Raw genomic sequence first — 20,391 nt, 5'->3', positions numbered from 1 at the left:
TAGAGATAACGCGTTGTTTAGAATATTTATAATGCATAAGATTTATAACTAAGAGCTGTGAATTTAATTCGCTATATCCGTAATTCGTTATAACAGCCCATATACTTTAATAGACAGAGCAATCACTACCAAATATGTTCAGGGAAGCAAATATTATGAAATATGAAATTTGACTAAGGTTTTAATAGTGAATTTAATTATATATAAATTCCATGGATTTTCAATTTATCAAATTGTGAGGATTTTGGCAGTTCATTATAAAAGATGTAAATTTCATTATATTTCTTCTACACTGTTTATCCGTAAATTCGTTATATCAAGCGTTTAACCGTAAAATTTTACAAGGATTTGTTTGAATTTTACCAGGTCATATCAGTAATAATACACACATAAATTTTTACTGTATAATAATGTTCAACTTACATGCAATTGATTTTTGAATTGTAGAAACTAAAAATGTTCAAAAGTATAAGAGATGGATAAGATCTGAATTTTTCCAGCAATAAAACATTAACTTTGCCTTGTGAATGTGTGCTGGTATGTCTTAGACACTTACAGGTGATAACCTAATAGAAATCCACTCTAAGTTTTGATCCAATAAACTGATCTGTGCCAGTCATTGAATGAATTAAAGTCAGTCCTTACCAAATGGACTGGTATTGTTCACCCTCATAGTTCTGTTAGTAGGGGCTACTCCAGACACATGAGTACCAAACCTAAAAGACACAATCATATATATATTGCTATATCTTTTTTACTCTGGTTGGTATATCAACTCTTCTCTATGATTAAAGTGTTCAAATTTTTAATATCTACAATTAAACAACAAATCACATAACATAAACAGTAAAACATGTTTTATCCATGCTGGGTCATTGCTTCCATACAATTTAGCAGGTTTAGACAACATTTCACATGAGACCTTTTCAGCAACCGAATTAACTGGGACACGTACAGTTATAATTATACATAAATGTTTTACAATTTCTATATTTAGACAATGATCACTTAATTTACCTGATGATGGGTTTCTGGTCAGGCTGGGCGGCAGTCATTTGGAATTTGAGTGGACAGCCCACAGCGGTCATGCTGATAGGAACGGAAACTGGGGACATATCCCCCACCTGTAACATGGAGAATCTCTACATACTACATAATAATAATCAAGACATGCCCTTCTTTATCCATATTATTCTTTTCCTCATTTTCTTTTAATTTCAATTTTTGAGTTTGTCCATCATTTTCAATTTAAAGACCGAGTACACTAGTAATTCAGTATCAATACAATATTCCACAAGCTTTGATTGATCTCAGTTAAATCTCTGCCACTTCAAAGAATTTTTATTAAGCATTAGGAATTAAATGAACAATTCCAAGTATTTAACCGAAACAGAGGTTTACAGGATTGGATCAGTTTAGTTCTATAAGACTTTTGATAAAGTCCACATAATCTGTTCGACTGTGTGCTTTATCGAAATTTACAAGATGATGTTACTGACCTTGATGGTCATGATATCTGAGTATTTGCCCCACATATCACAGCAAGATGTCACATCAATAATCTCCTCCCCAAAAGGCATCAATGTTCCAGAGGAAGGGTTAGGCACAAAGGCAGCCCCTAAATTCTGACTCAGCATAACACGGTACGAATCTGTGTAAATAAGGAGAAATTGTTATCATATAGTGGAAATTTACATCGCAAATCAAAATAAATTTGATTGGACTTCACTTTTCAAGGAACAGGCCTGGGGGGCAATAAAACTTAGAAGAGCCCACTTTTGATATCAGTCTCACTTTTTCCAAAGAAATTAAAAGTGAAAAAGTGAGGCTGAGATCAAAAGTGAGCTTGTCTACGTTTTATGACCCCCAGCCAGGCCAGATCCATTCATTTAAAAATCTATGAGTGATTTACCACTGGCAGCCCTTGCTGAGGTCTTTGCCATGGGATCAGCCAGGTTGGGGGTTTTCTGTAGGAGGGCCCTCCTCTGACCAGTGGTCATGTTTCTGTCAGCAGGTTCTTGTGGTGGGGTGGGGGGTTTAGCAGAAAAGTATTCTACAGCTACTGTGTATGGGGCCATAATGGCTGACTCGTTTCTGATGTGGAGATACAGCCTTGAAGTAGACCCCAGCTCCACTTCACCAAAGTCCAGGTGTAGATTATCAGAGAAAGTACTGAAAAATGGCAAAAGTGTAATACACAAGTTTATTATATGAAATTTTAAATATCTTAAAGAAGAACACAGAAAAATGGATTATTTGCTTCTTTTAAAACTTTTACTGATTTTGATTAAGAATAAGAATTTACTGTTATGTTGATGGGACAGATTTCAAATCCAAATTAAAATGTAAAAATTCTGATAGAAACCAAATTCTAGATTTGAAACAGGTTGATTTAACTTAAAATTAAAGTTACTTTTAAAAGTAATTTTTTGATGCATGATTTAGTGCTGTATGTAATGATGAATTTCTGTAAAACAGTGTCATACCTTGCCATGTGCCCTTTGTCGGAGACCTTGAAGTTAGCAGCCAGACCTTTGACCTCACAGAACAGTCCCAGGTATAGAGGACTCTCAATCCCTTCTACCATACAAGGGATTCGGAGGTCAGAAAATTCACCCTGTTATCAAAATCAAAAGATCTACATAAAAATTATAATATTTCCAATACCATGCAATTACATTTTTTTAAAAATAAATTTTCCGTGTTTGAATGCTGTATACTCTTACATTTTTGATAGCACCAGCTATGTGCATCAGCAAAATATCATTGTGTAAAGAGGGAAATTTTCACCTCCATTTTATTTTTGCCCCTTTCACCCTAGCCACTGCAGGTTGGCAAATTCAAGACAGGACTAATTCAAAGAAAACAATTAAACAGAACCATGCCTGGGCAAATTTAAAAATGGACAAAACTATTTGCAAAAGTGAAAAGGTGAAAAATAACAAGGGGTATAAATAACTCTGCATGTATGACAGTAACCTCTCTATAGGCCACAAAGCTGACTGTGATGGGTTTTTCTTCCCGGGGGCCAAGCACCCCACTGGTTACATCCAGCTCCACCCCACAGTCTTCGTTGTGGGTCCCCTCCACCTACAATTAATAATAACACAGACATCCTGTAAATTTTCAAATAAAAATTCATTTTAAAAACTGTATTTCAAATTTTGTGGTGGTAAAAAATTTGTGTGTGTCTCCATGCATAGAAGACAATGAAAATTAAGCCCTACAAAAATTAGTGATTTCACAGCAATTGTAGATTATATACCTGTCCAAGAGAGAACTGAGTGGGGAGTAGCGTCTGGTTGATGAGAATTGCCTGGTACTTGACCGGGACTCCTTTATATACCTCATCCATACAAATCTGACAGGAGGAGAAACATACAGCGGGGGTCTGCACCTCCCCAAAGGCTGATACGTTACTGTAAAATAACAGAAACTAACAATAGAAACATACAGAAGGTTAAACATACAGCGGGGATGTGCACGTCAAAAAGGCTGATACGTTACTGAAAAAAACAGTAACAAAATCTAACAATGGTAACCCAAAAGGCTGGTACATTACTGAAGACTGAGGAAAATATAAAATTAAACATAGGTAATCAGAGATTACAGAGCTCACCTCAACGTGTGTTGTCTTTAAGTAAGGCAAATTAAGTCACACAATTAATTAACAAAAAGTGTACATCCAAAAATGCAAAATTTATGCAATTTTGATACTTTGGAATAGACCTATATAAAAACTTAAAACTAGTTCTTCAGCATAAAAATGTAATTAAAATCCAGCATCCGAAGCAAGATTGAGAGTTTTCATCCCTTGATGCATCATTTGTGCAACTGGTTTATATAAGCCTTATAGTTTCTTGGTGATAGTCTTGCACCCATAACTTTTACGAGGTCTATTATCTGGAAAATGTATGTCGAATTCAGCATCTGAAGCAAGTCCATTAGTGTGCATCCTAAGATGTATCATCCATGCAAGTTTGGTCAGCATAGGGCTTAAAGTTACTTGCAAATGAAACCTGTATAAAAAAATTAACCTTTCCACTAATCCAGAAAATGTAGGTCAGATTCAGCATCCAAAGCCAGCCTAGTAGAATGCGCCCTAGATGTACCGTCCATGCAAGTTTGGTCATTATAGGGCTCAAAGTTACTTGGAAATGAATCCTGCACCCTAAACTTTAACCTGTTTACTCGTCCAGAAAATGCAGGTCAGATTCAGCATCCGAAGCAAGTCTGGTAGTATGCATCCTAAGATGTACCATCCAGGCAAGTTGAGTCATTATAGGGTTCATAGTACCTTGGAAATGAAACCTGCACCAAAAATTTTAACCTGTTCACTCAACCGGAAAATGTAGGTCAGATTCAGCATCCGAAGTAGGACTTGTAATATCATCCTAAGATGTACCATCCATGCAAGTTTGGTCATTATATGTCTCATAGTAACTTGGAAATGAAACCTGCACCAAAAACTTTAATCTGTTCACTCAACTGGAAAATGTAGGTCAGATTCAGCATCTGAAGCAAGTCTGGTAGTATGCATCCTAAGATGTACCATCCATGCAAGTTTGGTCATTATAGGGTTCATAGTACCTTGGAAATGAAACCTGCACCAAAAATTTAACCTGTTCACTCAACCGGAAAATGTAGGTCAGATTCAGCATCCGAAGCAGGTCTTGTAATATGCATCCTAAGATGTACCATCCATGCAAGTTTGGTCATTATATGTCTCATAGTAACTTGGAAATGAAACCTGCACCAAAAACTTTAACCTGTTCACTCAACTGGAAAATGTAGGTCAGATTCAGCATCCGAAGCAAGTCTAGTAGAATACATCCAAAGATGTACCGTCCATGCAAGTTTGGTCATCATATGTCTCATAGTAACTTGGAAATGAAACCTGCACCAAAAACTTTAACCTGTTCACTCAACCGGAAAATGTAGGTCAGATTCAGCATCCGAAGCCAGTCTAGTAGAATACATCCAAAGATGTACCGTCCATGCAAGTTTGGTCATTATAGGGCTCAAAGTATCTTCGAAATGAAACCTTCACCAAAAACTTTAACCTGTTCACTCAACTGGAAAATGTAGGTCAGATTCAGCATCTGAAGCAAGTCTGGTAGTATGCATCCTAAGATGTACCATCCATGCAAGTTTGGTCATTATAGGGTTCATAGTACCTTGGAAATGAAACCTGCACCAAAAATTTAACCTGTTCACTCAACCGGAAAATGTAGGTCAGATTCAGCATCCGAAGCAGGTCTTGTAGATCCTAAGATGTACCATCCATGCAAGTTTGGTCATTATATGTCTCATAGTAACTTGGAAATGAAACCTGCACCAAAAACTTTAACCTGTTCACTCAACCGGAAAATGTAGGTCAGATTCAGCATCCGAAGCAAGTCTAGTAGAATACATCCAAAGATGTACCGTCCATGCAAGTTTGGTCATTATATGTCTCATAGTTACTTGGAAATGAAACCTGCACCAAAAACTTTAACCTGTTCACTCAACCGGAAAATGTAGGTCAGATTCAGCATCCGAAGCCAGTCTAGTAGAATACATCCAAAGATGTACCGTCCATGCAAGTTTGGTCATTATAGGGCTCAAAGTATCTTCGAAATGAAACCTTCACCAAAAACTTTAACCTGTTCACTCAACCGGAAAATGTAGGTCAGATACAGCATCCGAATGTGCATCCTAAGATGTATCATCCATGTAAGTTTGGTCAACATAGGGCTTATAGTTACAAAAGGAGACCTACACCAAAAACTGCAAAAAATGTTAACCTGCACCAAAAACATTAACCTGGTCATTCCTTTGCTGAAATTGCAGCATCTGAAACTTTGACTGGTACAATGAAACACACTAGAAACATCTTCCATGCATGTCTAATCAATATAGGACATAGAAGTACTTAAAAAGAAAACTGCTCCAAAAAACTTAACCTTAACCCGGGACGCCGACGCCGACGCCGAGGGTATCACATAAGCTCCCCCCAACTTCGTTGAGGTGAGCTAAAAATGCATGGTTACCCCAAAGGCTGCTATGTTACTGATGAGGGAAACCAAAAACTAACAATCATTATGGTAAAGCATTGATTTGTACAGTAAACAGACTACTAAAGAGATGAGATCAACTTAACAAGTAGTTTTTGTCTGTTTGTTGTTTAATGTCCCTCTCGAGTATTTTTCACTCATATCAAGACGCCACCACTTACTGGTGGAGGGCTAAAAATTTCGAACTTTACTTGACATTCAGGGCCATTGGGCAGTGAGGGATCTTTTTCATGGCAACAAAATTGTAGATAGATCATCAAACTTACATTTTATTTCCATCTTCCACCTGCACTTCAAAGATGGCTTGGAGTGTATGAACAGAGGAAGGTTTGAATTCTATGCTGATCTTCTTTTGTTCCAGAGGCTTCAACTCACCACCAGAGGGCATGAATTTAAATTCACACTCAGCCTGTAGGAAGAAACATGAAGATGTATTATTGAAACATTAAAACATAATTAACACCTAGATCTTAAAGTATATGGTATAGAAATAGACTGAGGTACTTGCAAATAATATTCCCACTGACATATTTTCAGGTCAGAATGTTTGTTATGGTCCAAAAATATGATCCAGAAAAACAATTTACATTTATGACCTGGACAGGGTTGTCAAACAACAGTCAATGTGATTGTTGGACATTTAGAGCCAATATTTTCCATCATGTGTTAAATATTTACCATTGCGTCCTCGGAGCTGTAATTATCGGACACGTCCTGTATGCTCCAGACAGTTACGACCTGTGCTAGGTTTGTCAGAGTAATCTCCCTTGTAACAGATTCTCCAAGTCGCACCAAACCAAAGTCCACATCGGGTTCCTCTACAGAGATCTCAGGACCCTGTCAACAAAATCAATCAATCAATCAATCAATAAAAGCCCAGAAATTCAAAGGAGAAGTTTTTTAGACACAATAATGTAAATCAACTATTATTTGCGTCATCTTATATTCATGATTCATCAGTTTGAAATCAATCCACAATTATTATTTTTTGCAAGGGAATAAGTTGGTTTAAAGTATTTTATAATTGAAAGAAAATTTAAATGTTTAAACTATATTGTTCAATTTTTATTTCATATTTATTCACTTTGTAGCATATATATCTTAATAATGCTTTTAAAGAGCCTGTCATGTAGAATCTTTAAATATTCCATTGGTAATATATTGGCAGAAATCAAAAGTTAAAATTCAAACAGAAAAATAGTAATTAAGATATATATGAATAATTAAACAAGACCCAAACTAAAGGGTGCAGAAATTGGACTTAATATTCCATCTGTGTCCCCATTCAATGTACATATAGTGCAAACAGTGGAAAGAGAAACAAATGATTTTCCCACATAAGGCTGTATTCAATGAAACAAACTTGTATAGCATAATTTAAACCATAAACTTTCACCTGGGTCAAAATCTTACCAAAAATGTTACAAGCTGAAGACAATTAAATTAGACATAATCTTTAAATTTTCTGCCATTTTTTTAATTAACAAGCTAACTGATACCAAATGCATCAACAAAATTTAAGTACATAAAAACAGCGGTTACCATAAAAGTTACTCCATCCTATTCTAAATATTTATTGCTTTATATGCATAAACACAAAGAGGTTGATATAAAACCTATAATACTGACCTTGAACTCTGCCTCCACATGGAGATGAAGTGGTTCATCCAGATTCATGACGTAGCAGTACACTGTCTGGTCCACTTTGCCTGGTTCCGAGCCCGTGATGCTTAACTCCAGATCCATTGCCATACCTGGGTCTAAAATTAAACAAATTATGTTTATAATCCAGGACATGCAACAGGCCTTCCCAAGTAATTTTATTGTTTTGTAAAAGAGTCTGGCCAACTTTTTTTGAACCAGCTTTTACTGTATTCATATCTCACAACAAAATAAAATTTGGAAACTGAAGTTGAAGCAAAAGTTAATAATTTTGAATGAGACACACCTTCCTCATCACAATCATAAAATTAGTTTGTTTGCTTAATTCCTAAGTATAGAGGAGAAGATTTTTCAAAGAATAATGCATTTTTATACTATCTAGAGTTTCACCCTTACATAAGAATACCTCACCAAAGGGCCATGAATTACACAATTTTGGCAAGAGGTGCATGATAGACAATGCTATACGAATGACAAAGACCTTTCATTTTTACCCTTCCATAATCCTGGTTATTCTGATACAATTTGGTTAAATTTAATCTCATTCATTAAATAAATCTGATGCTTTATCAAACTAAGAGCTCTTACCAAGTTCTCCAAATGGTGGTTCCACTTCAATGATTGTCTTCTCATGATGTGGCTGCCACTGAAATGTTACAGTGGATCTGCTGTGGTTAGCCATCTGTAAAAAAACAAACACAAAGAACTGGATTTAACCCTGATTAAACTGATCAGAATTGCTATGAACAGGGAAAAACTAGGGAAAGAAATCATCACAGTGGTACATTCTTATTTTAAACATGAACCATACTAGGGCTAATTTCTTGAAAGAGGAATTTGCACTAGGTCTAATATTTAAAAAGAAAATCCACTTTAGCAAATTCATTTACTACGATAATTCTGTGACTAATATATTATTGATATTGATATTAATGGAGATTATAGTCTCATTACAATGATACCAACTGTGATTAGTTTCTTTACAGTACTGCAGTACTTACAGTGACCATTTTCTTTATAGTGGTGCCTACAAGGTTCTGGCCCGGGGCATACACAGCGTAGGGATGAAGTACCACATTCAGTGGAACACTTTTACCCTTGACCTCTATCTCCAGAGCTGTCACATCTTTAAACTGTTTCACTATTGAGATAAAAATACAAAGACCTTGTATTAAATAATGTTTCTCAAAATAAGTGGGACATAGTTTCCTGAGTAAAAGAGAAGATATAACTTACAGTCTGAATTCATGAACAGATACATGTTGTATACATTGTACATGTAACTTACAGACTGAGTTCATGAACAACTCTAGCTAGTGAACACCAGATATAATTTACAGTCTGAGTTCATGAACAGATATAACTTACAGTCTGAGTTCACGAACAACTTATTAAGTGAACACCAGATATAATTTACAGTCTGAGTTCATGAAAAACTCTAACTAGGGAACACTAAATATAACTTACAGTATGAGTTAATAAACATCTTTGACTTTTGAACACCAAATATAACTTAAAGTCTGAGTTCATGAACAACTCCAACTAGGGAACACAAGATATAACTTACAGTGTGTTCATGAACAACTTTAACTAGAGAACACCAGATATACTTTACAGTGTGAGTTCATGATCAACTCTAACTTGTGAACACAAGATATAACTTATAATCTGAGTTCATAAACAACTCTTACAAGTGAACACCAGATATAACTCACAAACTGAGTTCATGAACAGATATAACTCACAGTCCGAGTTCATGAATAGATATAACTTACAGTTTGAGTTCCTGACTTACAGTCTGAGTTCCTGACTTACAGTCTGAGTTCATGAACAGATATAACTTACAGTCTGAGTTCATGAACAGATTTAACTTACAGTCTGAGTTCATGAACATCTCTGACATGGTCTCCTCCTCATCCTCGGTGTCCTCACCACTTGAACTCGTCTGCTCCTCAGATGGCTTCTGACTTTTGGCAGACTGAGCTGAACCATTCCCACTGTAGGGTGGCACTTGTTGTAGTAGAAGATGTAGCACACTGTGAAATAGATCTACCTGTAAAAAACAAATATGGAATCATTTGAAGAATGTAATTATGCTTCTTATTATATTCACTGAAAATATTTGCAAATTGTTTATATTCTAAGATCATTTAATTTGTTCTTTTATTGATTCTTTCATTCTCAAAATCAAATCTTTAAATTATAAATCAATACATAATTCCTGATTAAAGGAGTGAGCAGAAGATTATATAAATACTACATGAGGAATTGTCAAAACCCTTTTTGATACTACTTATGCATAAAAACAAGGCAGACATGGTGTGAAAAATAAAGCACCATCATTTTGGTGCAAGGACATTTCTTTTTTCTGGTGGTATTTTTTAGAAGGACTGAAGACCCACCACTGGAGGAGCAAATGTGATCTTGAATTCCATGTCCTTGGCTGGGGGGAGCATTCCACTGGGAGGATGAACACTGAACACCGAGTCCACGTCAGGCACGCGGTCAGGCTTCCTGTCCAGCTCATCAGTGTCTGTCATGTCCGGTTTGTAAATCACCCACTGGAAAGGCAGCTCCACATCTCTGTCATGAAAGAGAGGAATTAAGGTTCAGTAAAAATTAATTAAGAAATTTAATATGCTGCAAATACTGTCAAATCCTATTATTTTGAACTCCATGGGGCCTCAAAAATAATATCTCATATTTAAGTATTTTTAAAAGCAAAGGAAAAAATACCTGAAAAATAAGTGGTTGGGTCTGACTTTCATTAATCACTTCAACATAACCATGGCATTTTAGACATTAATATACATGTTAGTGTTTGAGATACAGAAGTGCAACTGTTACAGTTAATATATTTATATTTGTTAAAAACACACAACTCACGTCTTATTTTTAACCACAATACTTCTGTCTGTGTAGGTAAAAGGGTTTAGTTCATCGAATCGGATCAGATTCTCAGCTGACACATCAGAGAGTTCACCCGGCAATACGGCAGACAATCCACGCTCCACAGATAGCAACTCTACCTCGGCTTTCTGGGCTTCACCTAAATACAAAAAAAATATTGTGTATTTTCCATGAATAAATCAATGCTTGCTGAAAAAAAGTCAGTTCTTATTTATTTCAATCTTTGTACTTTATTTCCTTCAAATTAATGCATTAGATTGTCACAGACAATAGTATCTACCTTTCAGTGTGAAGTGCTTGACATGGCAGTTGTCACAGACAATAGTAATCTCCTGACTGTAACTGCGGACAGAATGAGGGGCGAAGACTATCTCCAGCATTCCTGTATCCCCCTTCATCAACTCCAGCATGGAGGGGCGCACATCAAACGGGGGGATCTTCACATTACCATTGGTCACCACACTCTGAAATAAGAAATCCTCGTGGCATTGTAAAAATTTATTGCAACATACATTTCAAATATTGATTACAGTGAAACCTGTATAATCTGAATGTTGTGTATTCTGAAATCTTGGCTATTATGATGTAAACTTCAAGTGCCTTTATAAAGTAAATTTAAAATGTTAATTTTATGGTTTAAAATTTTGTCTAATCTTTCATTTATAAGCCAATTTATAAAGAGGAACCAGTGGTATTCTGCTTGAGCAAATTTCATGATTAATAATCAGTTTTTAATCACAGTCATTAGCATGAAAGAGATACAACATTGCCTGGAAAATTGGATTATAATTAATTATTTATGTAACTTATAGAGTTACCTTGAAGTTGGTGGCTGGCCAGGAGGAGCGGGGGATGACACAGAAGCGTCCACTTCCTCCCTCGTTCTTTACAATAAACTGACCGATGTGGACACCTCCCACCAGACAGTGGCCAACATCCAGAACCTTGGGTACTATCAGTAGACAAAGCAAAGTTAATGAAAAATTATAGCCAAAAAAGCACCATAAAAATGCTAATACTGAAATCTAATGGGGTTTTTTTGGCATGTAGAATTTTGGGCATAAAAATTGATTTTTCAACAAGATAACAGAGATTTGATTTGAGAACTATCTGAATATGCTTTAAATGAATTTGATTTAAATAAAACATTTAACAATGTCCTTGGTTTAGCAGAAGCTGCTCTCTGCAAAAGTTGCTTAACAGAATACACAGCCAAATGCTAATAGTAGTTACTTGCAGTGTTTATCTATTTTACAGTATAAAGAAGTTTCATCGCAAATCTATAATTACATGATATGAGGGGAGGCTGTCTCCAGCCCTACTTACATGATATAAGGGGAGGTTGTCGTCGGCCCTGTAGGGGAACAATAATGGGCTCTGAGGACTGCGTCTGGATCCTTATCTCATCATCGTAGTCAATCAAGGAGTCCGGGGCAAACCTGATACCGTAGTGACAGCTCATCCCCGGGGCCACTAACCCATGCTCCCCTGGGAACTGACCTGTAAATTCATGGCAGAAACTGTAAAACGTAGGTCTAACAAGGGAAACTGAATTTTAATCAAATCAATGTGTATGTTACTATGATGAATTCATATCTATATACAGTTATAATTATATTTCTGAATTTTCTTTTTGTGATATCACTTATTTTTTCAGGGGTTTTAAGTTGTATTGTTTTCATGATATGAAGAGACCAAAAAAATTCATGTCCTCAACAAAATATAAAATTTCAAATAAAAATTACAACTAAGCACTTCAACGTTTCTTCCTCAATCAACAAAAATGTGTGATTTTACAGTATTTTTTCCTTTTATCAGAGATAAATTGACTTCAAGATGATTCATGTCAAATTAACCTACCGAGTCCAATATTAAAGTATGATGAAGAGGGGGGCAAAGCACGACATTGACGCAGACAAGCCGACACATTTTTCAACTCTAAGGTGATCTGAAAAAAGGGGAATAACTCTTAAAAGCATTTAATAACATTATTAAACATCAAATTCTGAAATAAAAAGGCACAATTACAAATCAATAAATAAAGAAATATGTAATTTAAAATTCATCTTTAAATTAGAAATATCTTTATGAATATTTACAGAACTGAGTGTCCTACCTCATAAACCTGTCCTACTTTGTAATCTGTAAATCTGACAATGGGTGGAGAGACAAGAAACACCACTGAAGGCTCAGGTACCCTGATATACATTTTAATATAATGCACTCAAACATAGCATCTTCAGATATTTAGCAAGTTATTGGAGATCTTCACATTTAAATAAAAAAAATTAGTAGTTATTATATTGCCACTGAATTAAATAAGAGACATTAACATTATATTATTTTATACAAAAAACATGTACTTATGTTCAAGCAAAACCAGGAAATCATCAAATAACATACACACTGATGGTCTCTTTCCGCTGAATACCGATTTCTTTTGGTTTTGGTTTACTGTCCTTAATCAGAGTTCTGCCACCAGGGGGAGCTGACGGGGGCACATGGCGGGGATTACGCTGGAAGTTTATCTTGGCTTGTAAGTTGGCCAGGTCGTTTCTGTCCATTTCTCTTTTCTCCTCACTCAGGTGAAGCTTCCAGGCAGCCACAGGTTTATCCAGCTGTTGAGACAAACAATTAAGTCCATGCCATGTTAAATACTAAAAACTCTCAAACTGCATACACATGTTATAGTATGTAGCATTTATTTTAAAAGTCTGTTTAATTCAGCTCTTTTTTTATAGACAATTCCAAACTGAAAAAATGTATTTTAAATCTGATTACCGTTTTAATGAGAGTTATGAAACTAACAGTGCTACTGTTAAATAAAAGTAACTTTTTTTAAATCAAAAAGGTTAGAAATACTTCCTGCAAATAGATTTTACTCTAACTTAATTTTTTTTATCTTTGTGTGAAAATTTGGTGATCTATCAAGACGGAATTTATGAACTTACAGATTCCACAACAGGAGAGGGTGTCTCCTCATTTTGTATCCCTGTGTTTTCAGCCTCGTACAGAGCTAGGTCCGTGCTCTGCCTGAGGAAGTCCGGGAGAAATAGCGGTGTATCCCCACGCCTCTCCAGTGTACCCATATCCTTCCTCTGCTGGGAGGACACAGTGTCCCGGGCATAACTGGGCACCAAGGGCTCTGTAATATATAATATAAAGTTATAACTCTCTTAAATTTCATTTTAGTCTGAAAGGAAAGTGAAGTGTGATTGCATTTACAGTTACTGTAGTTCTTTATGTAAGAGGGTACACACTGAACCAGCTGTGACATTTAGATTGATCAGAAAAAAATCTAACAGATACATGTTTCAGGGTTGCCTCTTAGAACTGAAATAGCAGGGGAAATAGAAAAAAGTAGAACATGGTTTCAGGAACCTCCCCTAGCAGAGTGTTGAGGGGAGGATACCAGAATACCGGAGAGGGGGGGAGAGGGGGAATTGTCATTAATGGGAAAATTCTTCATCCCCTGAGTCTTAGGGACAACCCTGTGTTTATACCTGTTGGAGGGGGCACACTGGCTGGGTCCTCTGTTGAATAGTCCTCTGGGGTCAGCAATTTATGCTTCTTTAGGAGTCCAGCATCAATGCATGAACTGAAGTAGGACTTTACTGAAATACATCATATTGTTATTGTTGCTGTCTCAGTAGACTATGTTAACCATATATTTTTGACAAACATGTTTCTATCTTTTAGCCTCCTTAGTTGTTGTACATTTTAAATAATAAAGAAGAATATTTTACCTTTCAAGATTCTGTCTTGTAATCATATTTACATCAATCATTAAGAAAACACATTAATGTACCTGATACAAAATAATAATTTAAAAACTGATATATATGAGCACCACTTGATTACATTCCATACATGTACCATTGTATAAACATTATTTTGAATTAAAGTGAGTTTATAAATTAAATAATCATGATAAAAACATTCAAACAATATACCAGGTGGGAGACCCAGCTCGCTATAATTATCACAGCTTTTGGACACTCGGTTGAGCTCTCTCTCATCAGCTGACATAGCTCGAGCCTGAGCCTGCATGATGTGCCTCTCCAGCTGGGCAGCTTCTTCTAATCTCTTCTGTCGTTCATTAAAAACCTGAGATAATAAATTAAACAATATCATTAATAAGAACATCAAATAAAGAATCATTTCTTTGAGCCTGTTAAAAGGACTAACAAATGGCTTTTTAAAAAATGTGCATTCTTCTTGTTTATCTAATATTTGTTTCATTTGAATCAACAGCATTGATATGGAATAATAAATAAATTATAAAAGATAATAAACTAATTTACATTAATTACCTTCTGTAACTGTTCAACATATCTTTCGTGATATTCATCATCTCCGCCTTTTGAGACACTTAGATTTTTAACAGTATCAGGACCAATAGTGTCCCTTGTGTAGAGCTGTCGAAAAGTTTTGGCCAAAATATGTCGTACATCTTGGGATTTTCCTGTGGAGGGACGCTGTAGAAACATTGGAGGCTCCTCGCCCACCGCCATAGCTGCTGGGGGCTTCATTATCAAAGAGTGAATTTGACTCCCTTTTTATCTCTGTGTACACTGGAAGTCAATGCAAATTTAGAGAATGATCATTTCTAGGGATGTGCGATTTTATCAGTTTACCCGTATATCACGATTTTTTGTTGCGTGATACGTATCGTGATACGGAGACCTAAATACCGGTCTTTAGGTACATATTACAGAGTCCAGGAATTATTCATTTATTTGTTCAATCTTTCAAATTACAATTACAGAAAGTATAAAAAATGTTGTAAAAAGTGAAAAGAACGGCATCTTACCATCCAAATAATTGATTTTATATACATAAAAATTTCAAGAAAGTAAAATTTTGTTTTTCTAGCATATATTTTTTAGAAAAATAATGACTTTTCATATAAAATCAATGTAAAAACTGTTTTTAAAATATCATGATATAATTGCGATATATTGTGGGAAAAAATCGTGATATATTGCGATATGAAATTCTTGGTGATGCCCATCCCTAATCATTTCATATACTGTACAAATTTATACATTGTGTACAATACTCTGTAATCCGAGATTCCTCTGACTTAAACCCACACTTTTATAAATGCATGGGGGGGGGGGGGGTTAAAGTCAGAGGCATCTCGGATTAATTACTCTGTGCATGGATAACAGCAGCTTGTATGATTATTGTATATTTGAATTAACTTAACTGCTGCATAGTCAGAACAAAATGTTGCGTGATTATTTTTTTGAAGCATTCATTCGGTTAATCTGTTAACATTTGAATATTTGAACGACAGGTACTTGCCCTGTACAAATTCACTGTCATTTAAATATATTTTAGTCATGTCTGTGAAATTGTCTGTGAAATTATCTTTTGTCCTACAAGTTTATTAAATAAAGTGGATTTTGATACAACCTTTGTATGTCTATTAAATTGTTTAGAAATAGCTTTTTATTCTTATTCACTTTCGTCATATTAATCATATTTACCTTTTCCAACTCCAAGTTTTGTTGCTAACGGGAATGTTTATACCTCCTGTAACAAAAGAGTTCCTCTCCAAGATGAAGACTGACTTAACTTAACATTGAGGCGTAGTTCTATTTCAATATTTATAATGAAATATTTAAAGGTAAAAGTAAAAAGTGCGTATTCATAAAATAATTTGCTATAAAATAAACTTATTATACTTGCAAATTTTACTCTAATAATAAACACTAGTGTAAACATGCATTGTAAAGGGAGACCAATCTATTGTTTACATAGCATAACTTATCTATAATAATCAATATCCTCGTTTTATTTTGTGGAATTTTGCTGGAAAGGGTCTGAAAAAACTAAATACTAGTAAGAGATAGCTTGTAGCATCATGAATAATGAATCAGTAAGCATAAAAGATAATAATTATGATAATGTCAGATTATTGAAAATGAAAATGTCAATAATTATAACAAGAAATCATACAAATATTCTGTATGTTATATGTTTAAAGAATGGATTTCATATTTTTAAGTTTTCTTATTCAATATCATAAAGAAGGAATTCGAATGAAGCAATAGTTGCATGGCCAGTGGACAACCTTATCTTCCAGATTTTGCAAATTTAACTTTTAATCATATTGCTTTATATGAACATATCCCTTCAGGTCTTTAAAAAATTGTTTGGTCTCTCTCTCCAGACAAATGTCAGACATTTCAGCCCAATGACACCTCCCCAATTGACAATTAGCCAAATAAAGCGATCCCAATGAAACCTCTGTTCAGAAAGTTCGACCAAAGATTTAAGACATGCAGCTAGGTCGGCCCAATAAGACACCTCGACATGTCAAGCAAAATTTCCTTAAGTAGAAAATATCTTATATAATCCCAAATTGCAACTAAAATAAAGTATTGATTGAAAAAAATACAGGAATAAACAATCAAGATTTTTTTTATTATAAATTATAGTCTTTCTTTTTTAACATGTTTATGCCATTCATGTTTGTCGTAACATTATATAATCATAAAGCATTGGTTGTCTATGACTTCATAATTAATATATGATCATTGTATGATACACAAGAAAAATGACACTGTTTTTAGTATAGTTCAGTATAGTAATTTTTCTTTTAAATTTCTTTCAGATAATTCCTGAAAAGAAGAGTCTAGATGAATGGAGGAGCCAGCACTATTACATTTGTAATCTATGAATAAAAGCATTAAAGTTCAAGGTCACCATGGAGATCGCAGATCTACCAGAAGAGATGATGCTTCTGATTTTCTCATACATACCTCTCTACAATCTGTTCTTTTCCGTTCAGAAGACTTGTAGAGCTTGGAGAAACCTCTGTTTCCATCACAGTCTGTGGACAACGGTCCATTATAGCAAGGAAATCGACAACAAGCTATCCAAGGAAGAACTGCATTTTATTCTGAAGTGTGTTTCTAGAGGACTTCAGCATCTGGTTTTTGAGAAACCATTTCAAGTCAAAGAAATGGACTTTAACTTCCATAAAATACTCCAATGTATTCTACATGAAGATGTGGATATGACAAATATTTCAACACTAAAAATTCCTTCTATTCCAAAACTGTATTTAGAACCATTGGTAGAAAAGTGCTGTAATTTGTCCTCTGTTGAAGTCAGCTATTATTATGCTTACTATAACAATGGCGACTTCTTTGAAAATATGAAGAAACTCCCACATCTAAAAGTATTTAAAATAACAGAAAGTTCCAAGTCAGCAGAAGCAATCATAGAACCAGCTCAGCACCTTCAGGCCACATTCAATGCATTCTTGACCGATATGTTTTGTACTCTGACGACTTTAGAAACTGTTCATATTGCCAGTGTGAACAAACTAATGGACTCGACACTGCAAGCCCTTCTCAGAAACTGTAGAAATCTAAAAGAACTGGCTCTCTATGGGTGTGACAGTATATCTAATGCTGGTTTTAAGGCTTTATCAGAGAAATCCGGGATAACTTCTCTTCACCTGAATTCTACAAGTGTTACAGATAAAGGCATGAAACACATCTGCAGATGTTGTCCTAATCTTCGCAATGTGTCATTTGCAGGTTGTATGTATGTCACAGATGTGTCCATCAAACACTTATGTACGCATTGTCCAAACCTTGAATCTCTGTGCGTCTCAGATCCCGAGATTTTTTATCATAAGTCTAACATTACTGATGGGGGACTGGACTTTCTGTCACAATACACAGGGGCCCTGAAATCTCTAACGATGGGCAACAGTGCTCAAATTTCAGACTTGGGCTTAGACCAGCTAGCTAGAAGCTGTAGTAAACTCACGCATCTAGACGTGTCTGGTTGTCTGTCTGTCACTGATAGCACACTTCAAGTCTTAGCACAGCACTGTGCTTTTCTTCAAACTGTGAATTTCAGTGAATGCGTTCATTTGACTGGGAAAGGCATTAATCCACTTGTCGTGTCTTGCAGATGGTTAGAAACCCTAAATGTGGCTAATTGTCCTTTTGTGGAAAATCTCAATTTTGAAGCTTTTGACCAAATGGAATCTCCATATGGCAGGTAATGATTATGCATGGATTTTTTTTTTATCAATTAATGTATCAAATATCCAGTTTTTACCAGTTAAATAAAAATATATCTGACTGAAAACTCTGAGATTAAGCAAATTAAAAATAGAGAAGGCCATGCTTTAAAAAAACATTTTAAATTTAAGTTTATTTAATTTCTTTAGGATCAGGACTTTCCTAAAAATCTTATAACTTTAAATAGGTGGGATTTTTTTAATATAAAAATTTCATTTTTAAAAAAACATTTTCTTTAAATTTTTAAAATCATTTTCATTTGTCTAATTTGATGTTTTGTTTATGCATTTCAAAAGAAATATTTCCAATTGATAAACTAGGTCAAAAAAAAATTTTTAAACTATAGTTAACGATGACCATTTTTCATCTGTAAAACTATATTTATCAGTTGTGAAACATAGGTTATCGCGTTAACTATGGTTTACAGATGTAAAATTTTTTAAAAGAATTTTTACAGATAAACTATAGATTAAAATCAATTTGCCAAATGATGATTAAATATTTGTGAATTTGGCGGCTAAACATAGTTTCACAATTGATAAACTAGGTTTATCGGTAAACTATAGTTTACAAACTGTCACATTTGTAAAGTCTATTTTCTTCAAATACTTGACTTTCCTTACAAGTATGTTACAAGTTATAACTCTGAAAATACAAAGAGGAGTTGTAAACCATAGTTTACAAATTGGACATTAATTTATTTTTGCAATCGCAAATGATTATTTGCTAAGTATAGTTTTCTTGTGAAACATTTTCCATTATTTTTACAAATTATTATTAGGTTAATTAAAAACCAATTTCATTTGTCTAATTTGTTGTTTTTTTGGCATGCCATATTTGTTTGTTTGTAGGTATTTCACAGAGCGTGACATATTGTTAACATCTTCTGGTACATCCGAAGCAGTTGAAGTTCAAGATGACAAAAATGATTTACAGAATTCTGATGAAATACCACAAAGTGTTGAAATTTTACCAAATCCAAAAAACCAAGCCAGGTTAAACTTTTTAAATGCCCTGTCTTCATCAGTTCCTGAACCAAAAATACATTCAGAGTTACGATTCTTGAATATTGGATTATGCTCCAAGGTAACCAATCAATGCCTTCGTCAGATCGCCACCTACTGCCCCGACCTGCGGAGTCTAGATATAAATGGCTGCTTCAACACGTCAGACCAGGGAATATCCTACATCGTCAAAGGCTGCCAAAGCCTCGAACTCCTGAACCTCTCTAGTGGTTCCATGATTCAGAAAATGTCTCAGACCGACCAGTCCCTGGAATTAATAGCTACGCATTGCAAGAGTCTTAGAAGACTCCACGTAGAAAAAAATCCCATGATGTCCCTGGAGGGCTACAAGAATCTCTTTAATAATTGCCCCCTCCCCTTCACCGTATCCCTGACTACAAAATCTCCGGATATCCTGAGGAGTGATCTATTGTCAGTGGACAGTTCAAATAAGTCTAAAAGAGTCAATGTGTTCAGTAAGGGCTGTTTTAAAGGCAATCTTCATCAGTTAGATGTCCTTCTCTACAACTCCGATGGGAATATCCTAGAGTGATAATGCATGAACATTTGTCATTGTTTGTGTATACCTATATCGACTAAAATCTCTTGTTAATCTTGTTGTTTTATTAGTTTTTAATTAATAGTTAATTCACTTGTACAACTGTTTTTGTAATAAACTGTTCTGTTAAGTTTTTAAACAGTCAA

The 20,391-nt window shown here is 34.9% G+C and overlaps 2 protein-coding genes across 4 annotated transcripts in view; one reads left to right on the top strand and one right to left on the bottom strand.

The window, feature by feature from the left end:
• Nucleotides 1-16,212, bottom strand: part of LOC134270231 (deleted in lung and esophageal cancer protein 1-like) — a 26,276-nt gene extending 10,064 nt beyond the window's left edge. Inside the window, 26 exon segments of the mRNA XM_062752425.1 lie at nucleotides 646-716; nucleotides 1,018-1,124; nucleotides 1,500-1,651; nucleotides 1,913-2,172; nucleotides 2,487-2,617; nucleotides 2,980-3,090; nucleotides 3,266-3,419; nucleotides 6,323-6,465; nucleotides 6,735-6,893; nucleotides 7,686-7,816; nucleotides 8,307-8,400; nucleotides 8,720-8,859; nucleotides 9,594-9,771; nucleotides 10,121-10,301; nucleotides 10,605-10,767; nucleotides 10,909-11,092; nucleotides 11,447-11,580; nucleotides 11,955-12,128; nucleotides 12,489-12,576; nucleotides 12,745-12,826; nucleotides 13,032-13,246; nucleotides 13,580-13,773; nucleotides 14,132-14,242; nucleotides 14,582-14,735; nucleotides 14,942-15,193; nucleotides 16,124-16,212. Coding sequence (XP_062608409.1) covers nucleotides 646-716; nucleotides 1,018-1,124; nucleotides 1,500-1,651; nucleotides 1,913-2,172; nucleotides 2,487-2,617; nucleotides 2,980-3,090; nucleotides 3,266-3,419; nucleotides 6,323-6,465; nucleotides 6,735-6,893; nucleotides 7,686-7,816; nucleotides 8,307-8,400; nucleotides 8,720-8,859; nucleotides 9,594-9,771; nucleotides 10,121-10,301; nucleotides 10,605-10,767; nucleotides 10,909-11,092; nucleotides 11,447-11,580; nucleotides 11,955-12,128; nucleotides 12,489-12,576; nucleotides 12,745-12,826; nucleotides 13,032-13,246; nucleotides 13,580-13,773; nucleotides 14,132-14,242; nucleotides 14,582-14,735; nucleotides 14,942-15,160 — 3,730 coding nt within the window. The 5' untranslated portion in view covers nucleotides 15,161-15,193; nucleotides 16,124-16,212.
• LOC134270230 (F-box/LRR-repeat protein 2-like) lies at nucleotides 16,178-20,391 on the top strand. 3 transcript variants are annotated; one of them, XM_062752422.1, is made up of 3 exons: nucleotides 16,178-16,263; nucleotides 17,254-18,659; nucleotides 19,534-20,391. In XM_062752422.1, the coding sequence occupies exons 2-3, from the start codon at nucleotides 17,347-17,349 to the stop codon at nucleotides 20,237-20,239; spliced, it is 2,019 nt and encodes a 672-aa protein (XP_062608406.1). In that variant the 5' UTR covers nucleotides 16,178-16,263; nucleotides 17,254-17,346; the 3' UTR covers nucleotides 20,240-20,391. The 3 variants fall into 3 exon arrangements, with proteins under 3 accessions (XP_062608406.1, XP_062608407.1, XP_062608408.1); XM_062752423.1 differs by having other exon boundaries at nucleotides 16,208-16,276; XM_062752424.1 differs by lacking the exon at nucleotides 16,178-16,263 and adding an exon at nucleotides 16,460-16,478.

Source organism: Saccostrea cucullata, unplaced genomic scaffold (assembly GCF_032062105.1).
Source record: "Saccostrea cucullata isolate Sc308-1 unplaced genomic scaffold, CSIRO_AGI_Scuc_v1 ctg49, whole genome shotgun sequence".
Taxonomy (NCBI): domain Eukaryota; kingdom Metazoa; phylum Mollusca; class Bivalvia; order Ostreida; family Ostreidae; genus Saccostrea; species Saccostrea cuccullata.
The sequence above is the reverse complement of the archived record's forward strand: the minus strand, read 5'-3'. Positions and strand labels throughout refer to the sequence as shown.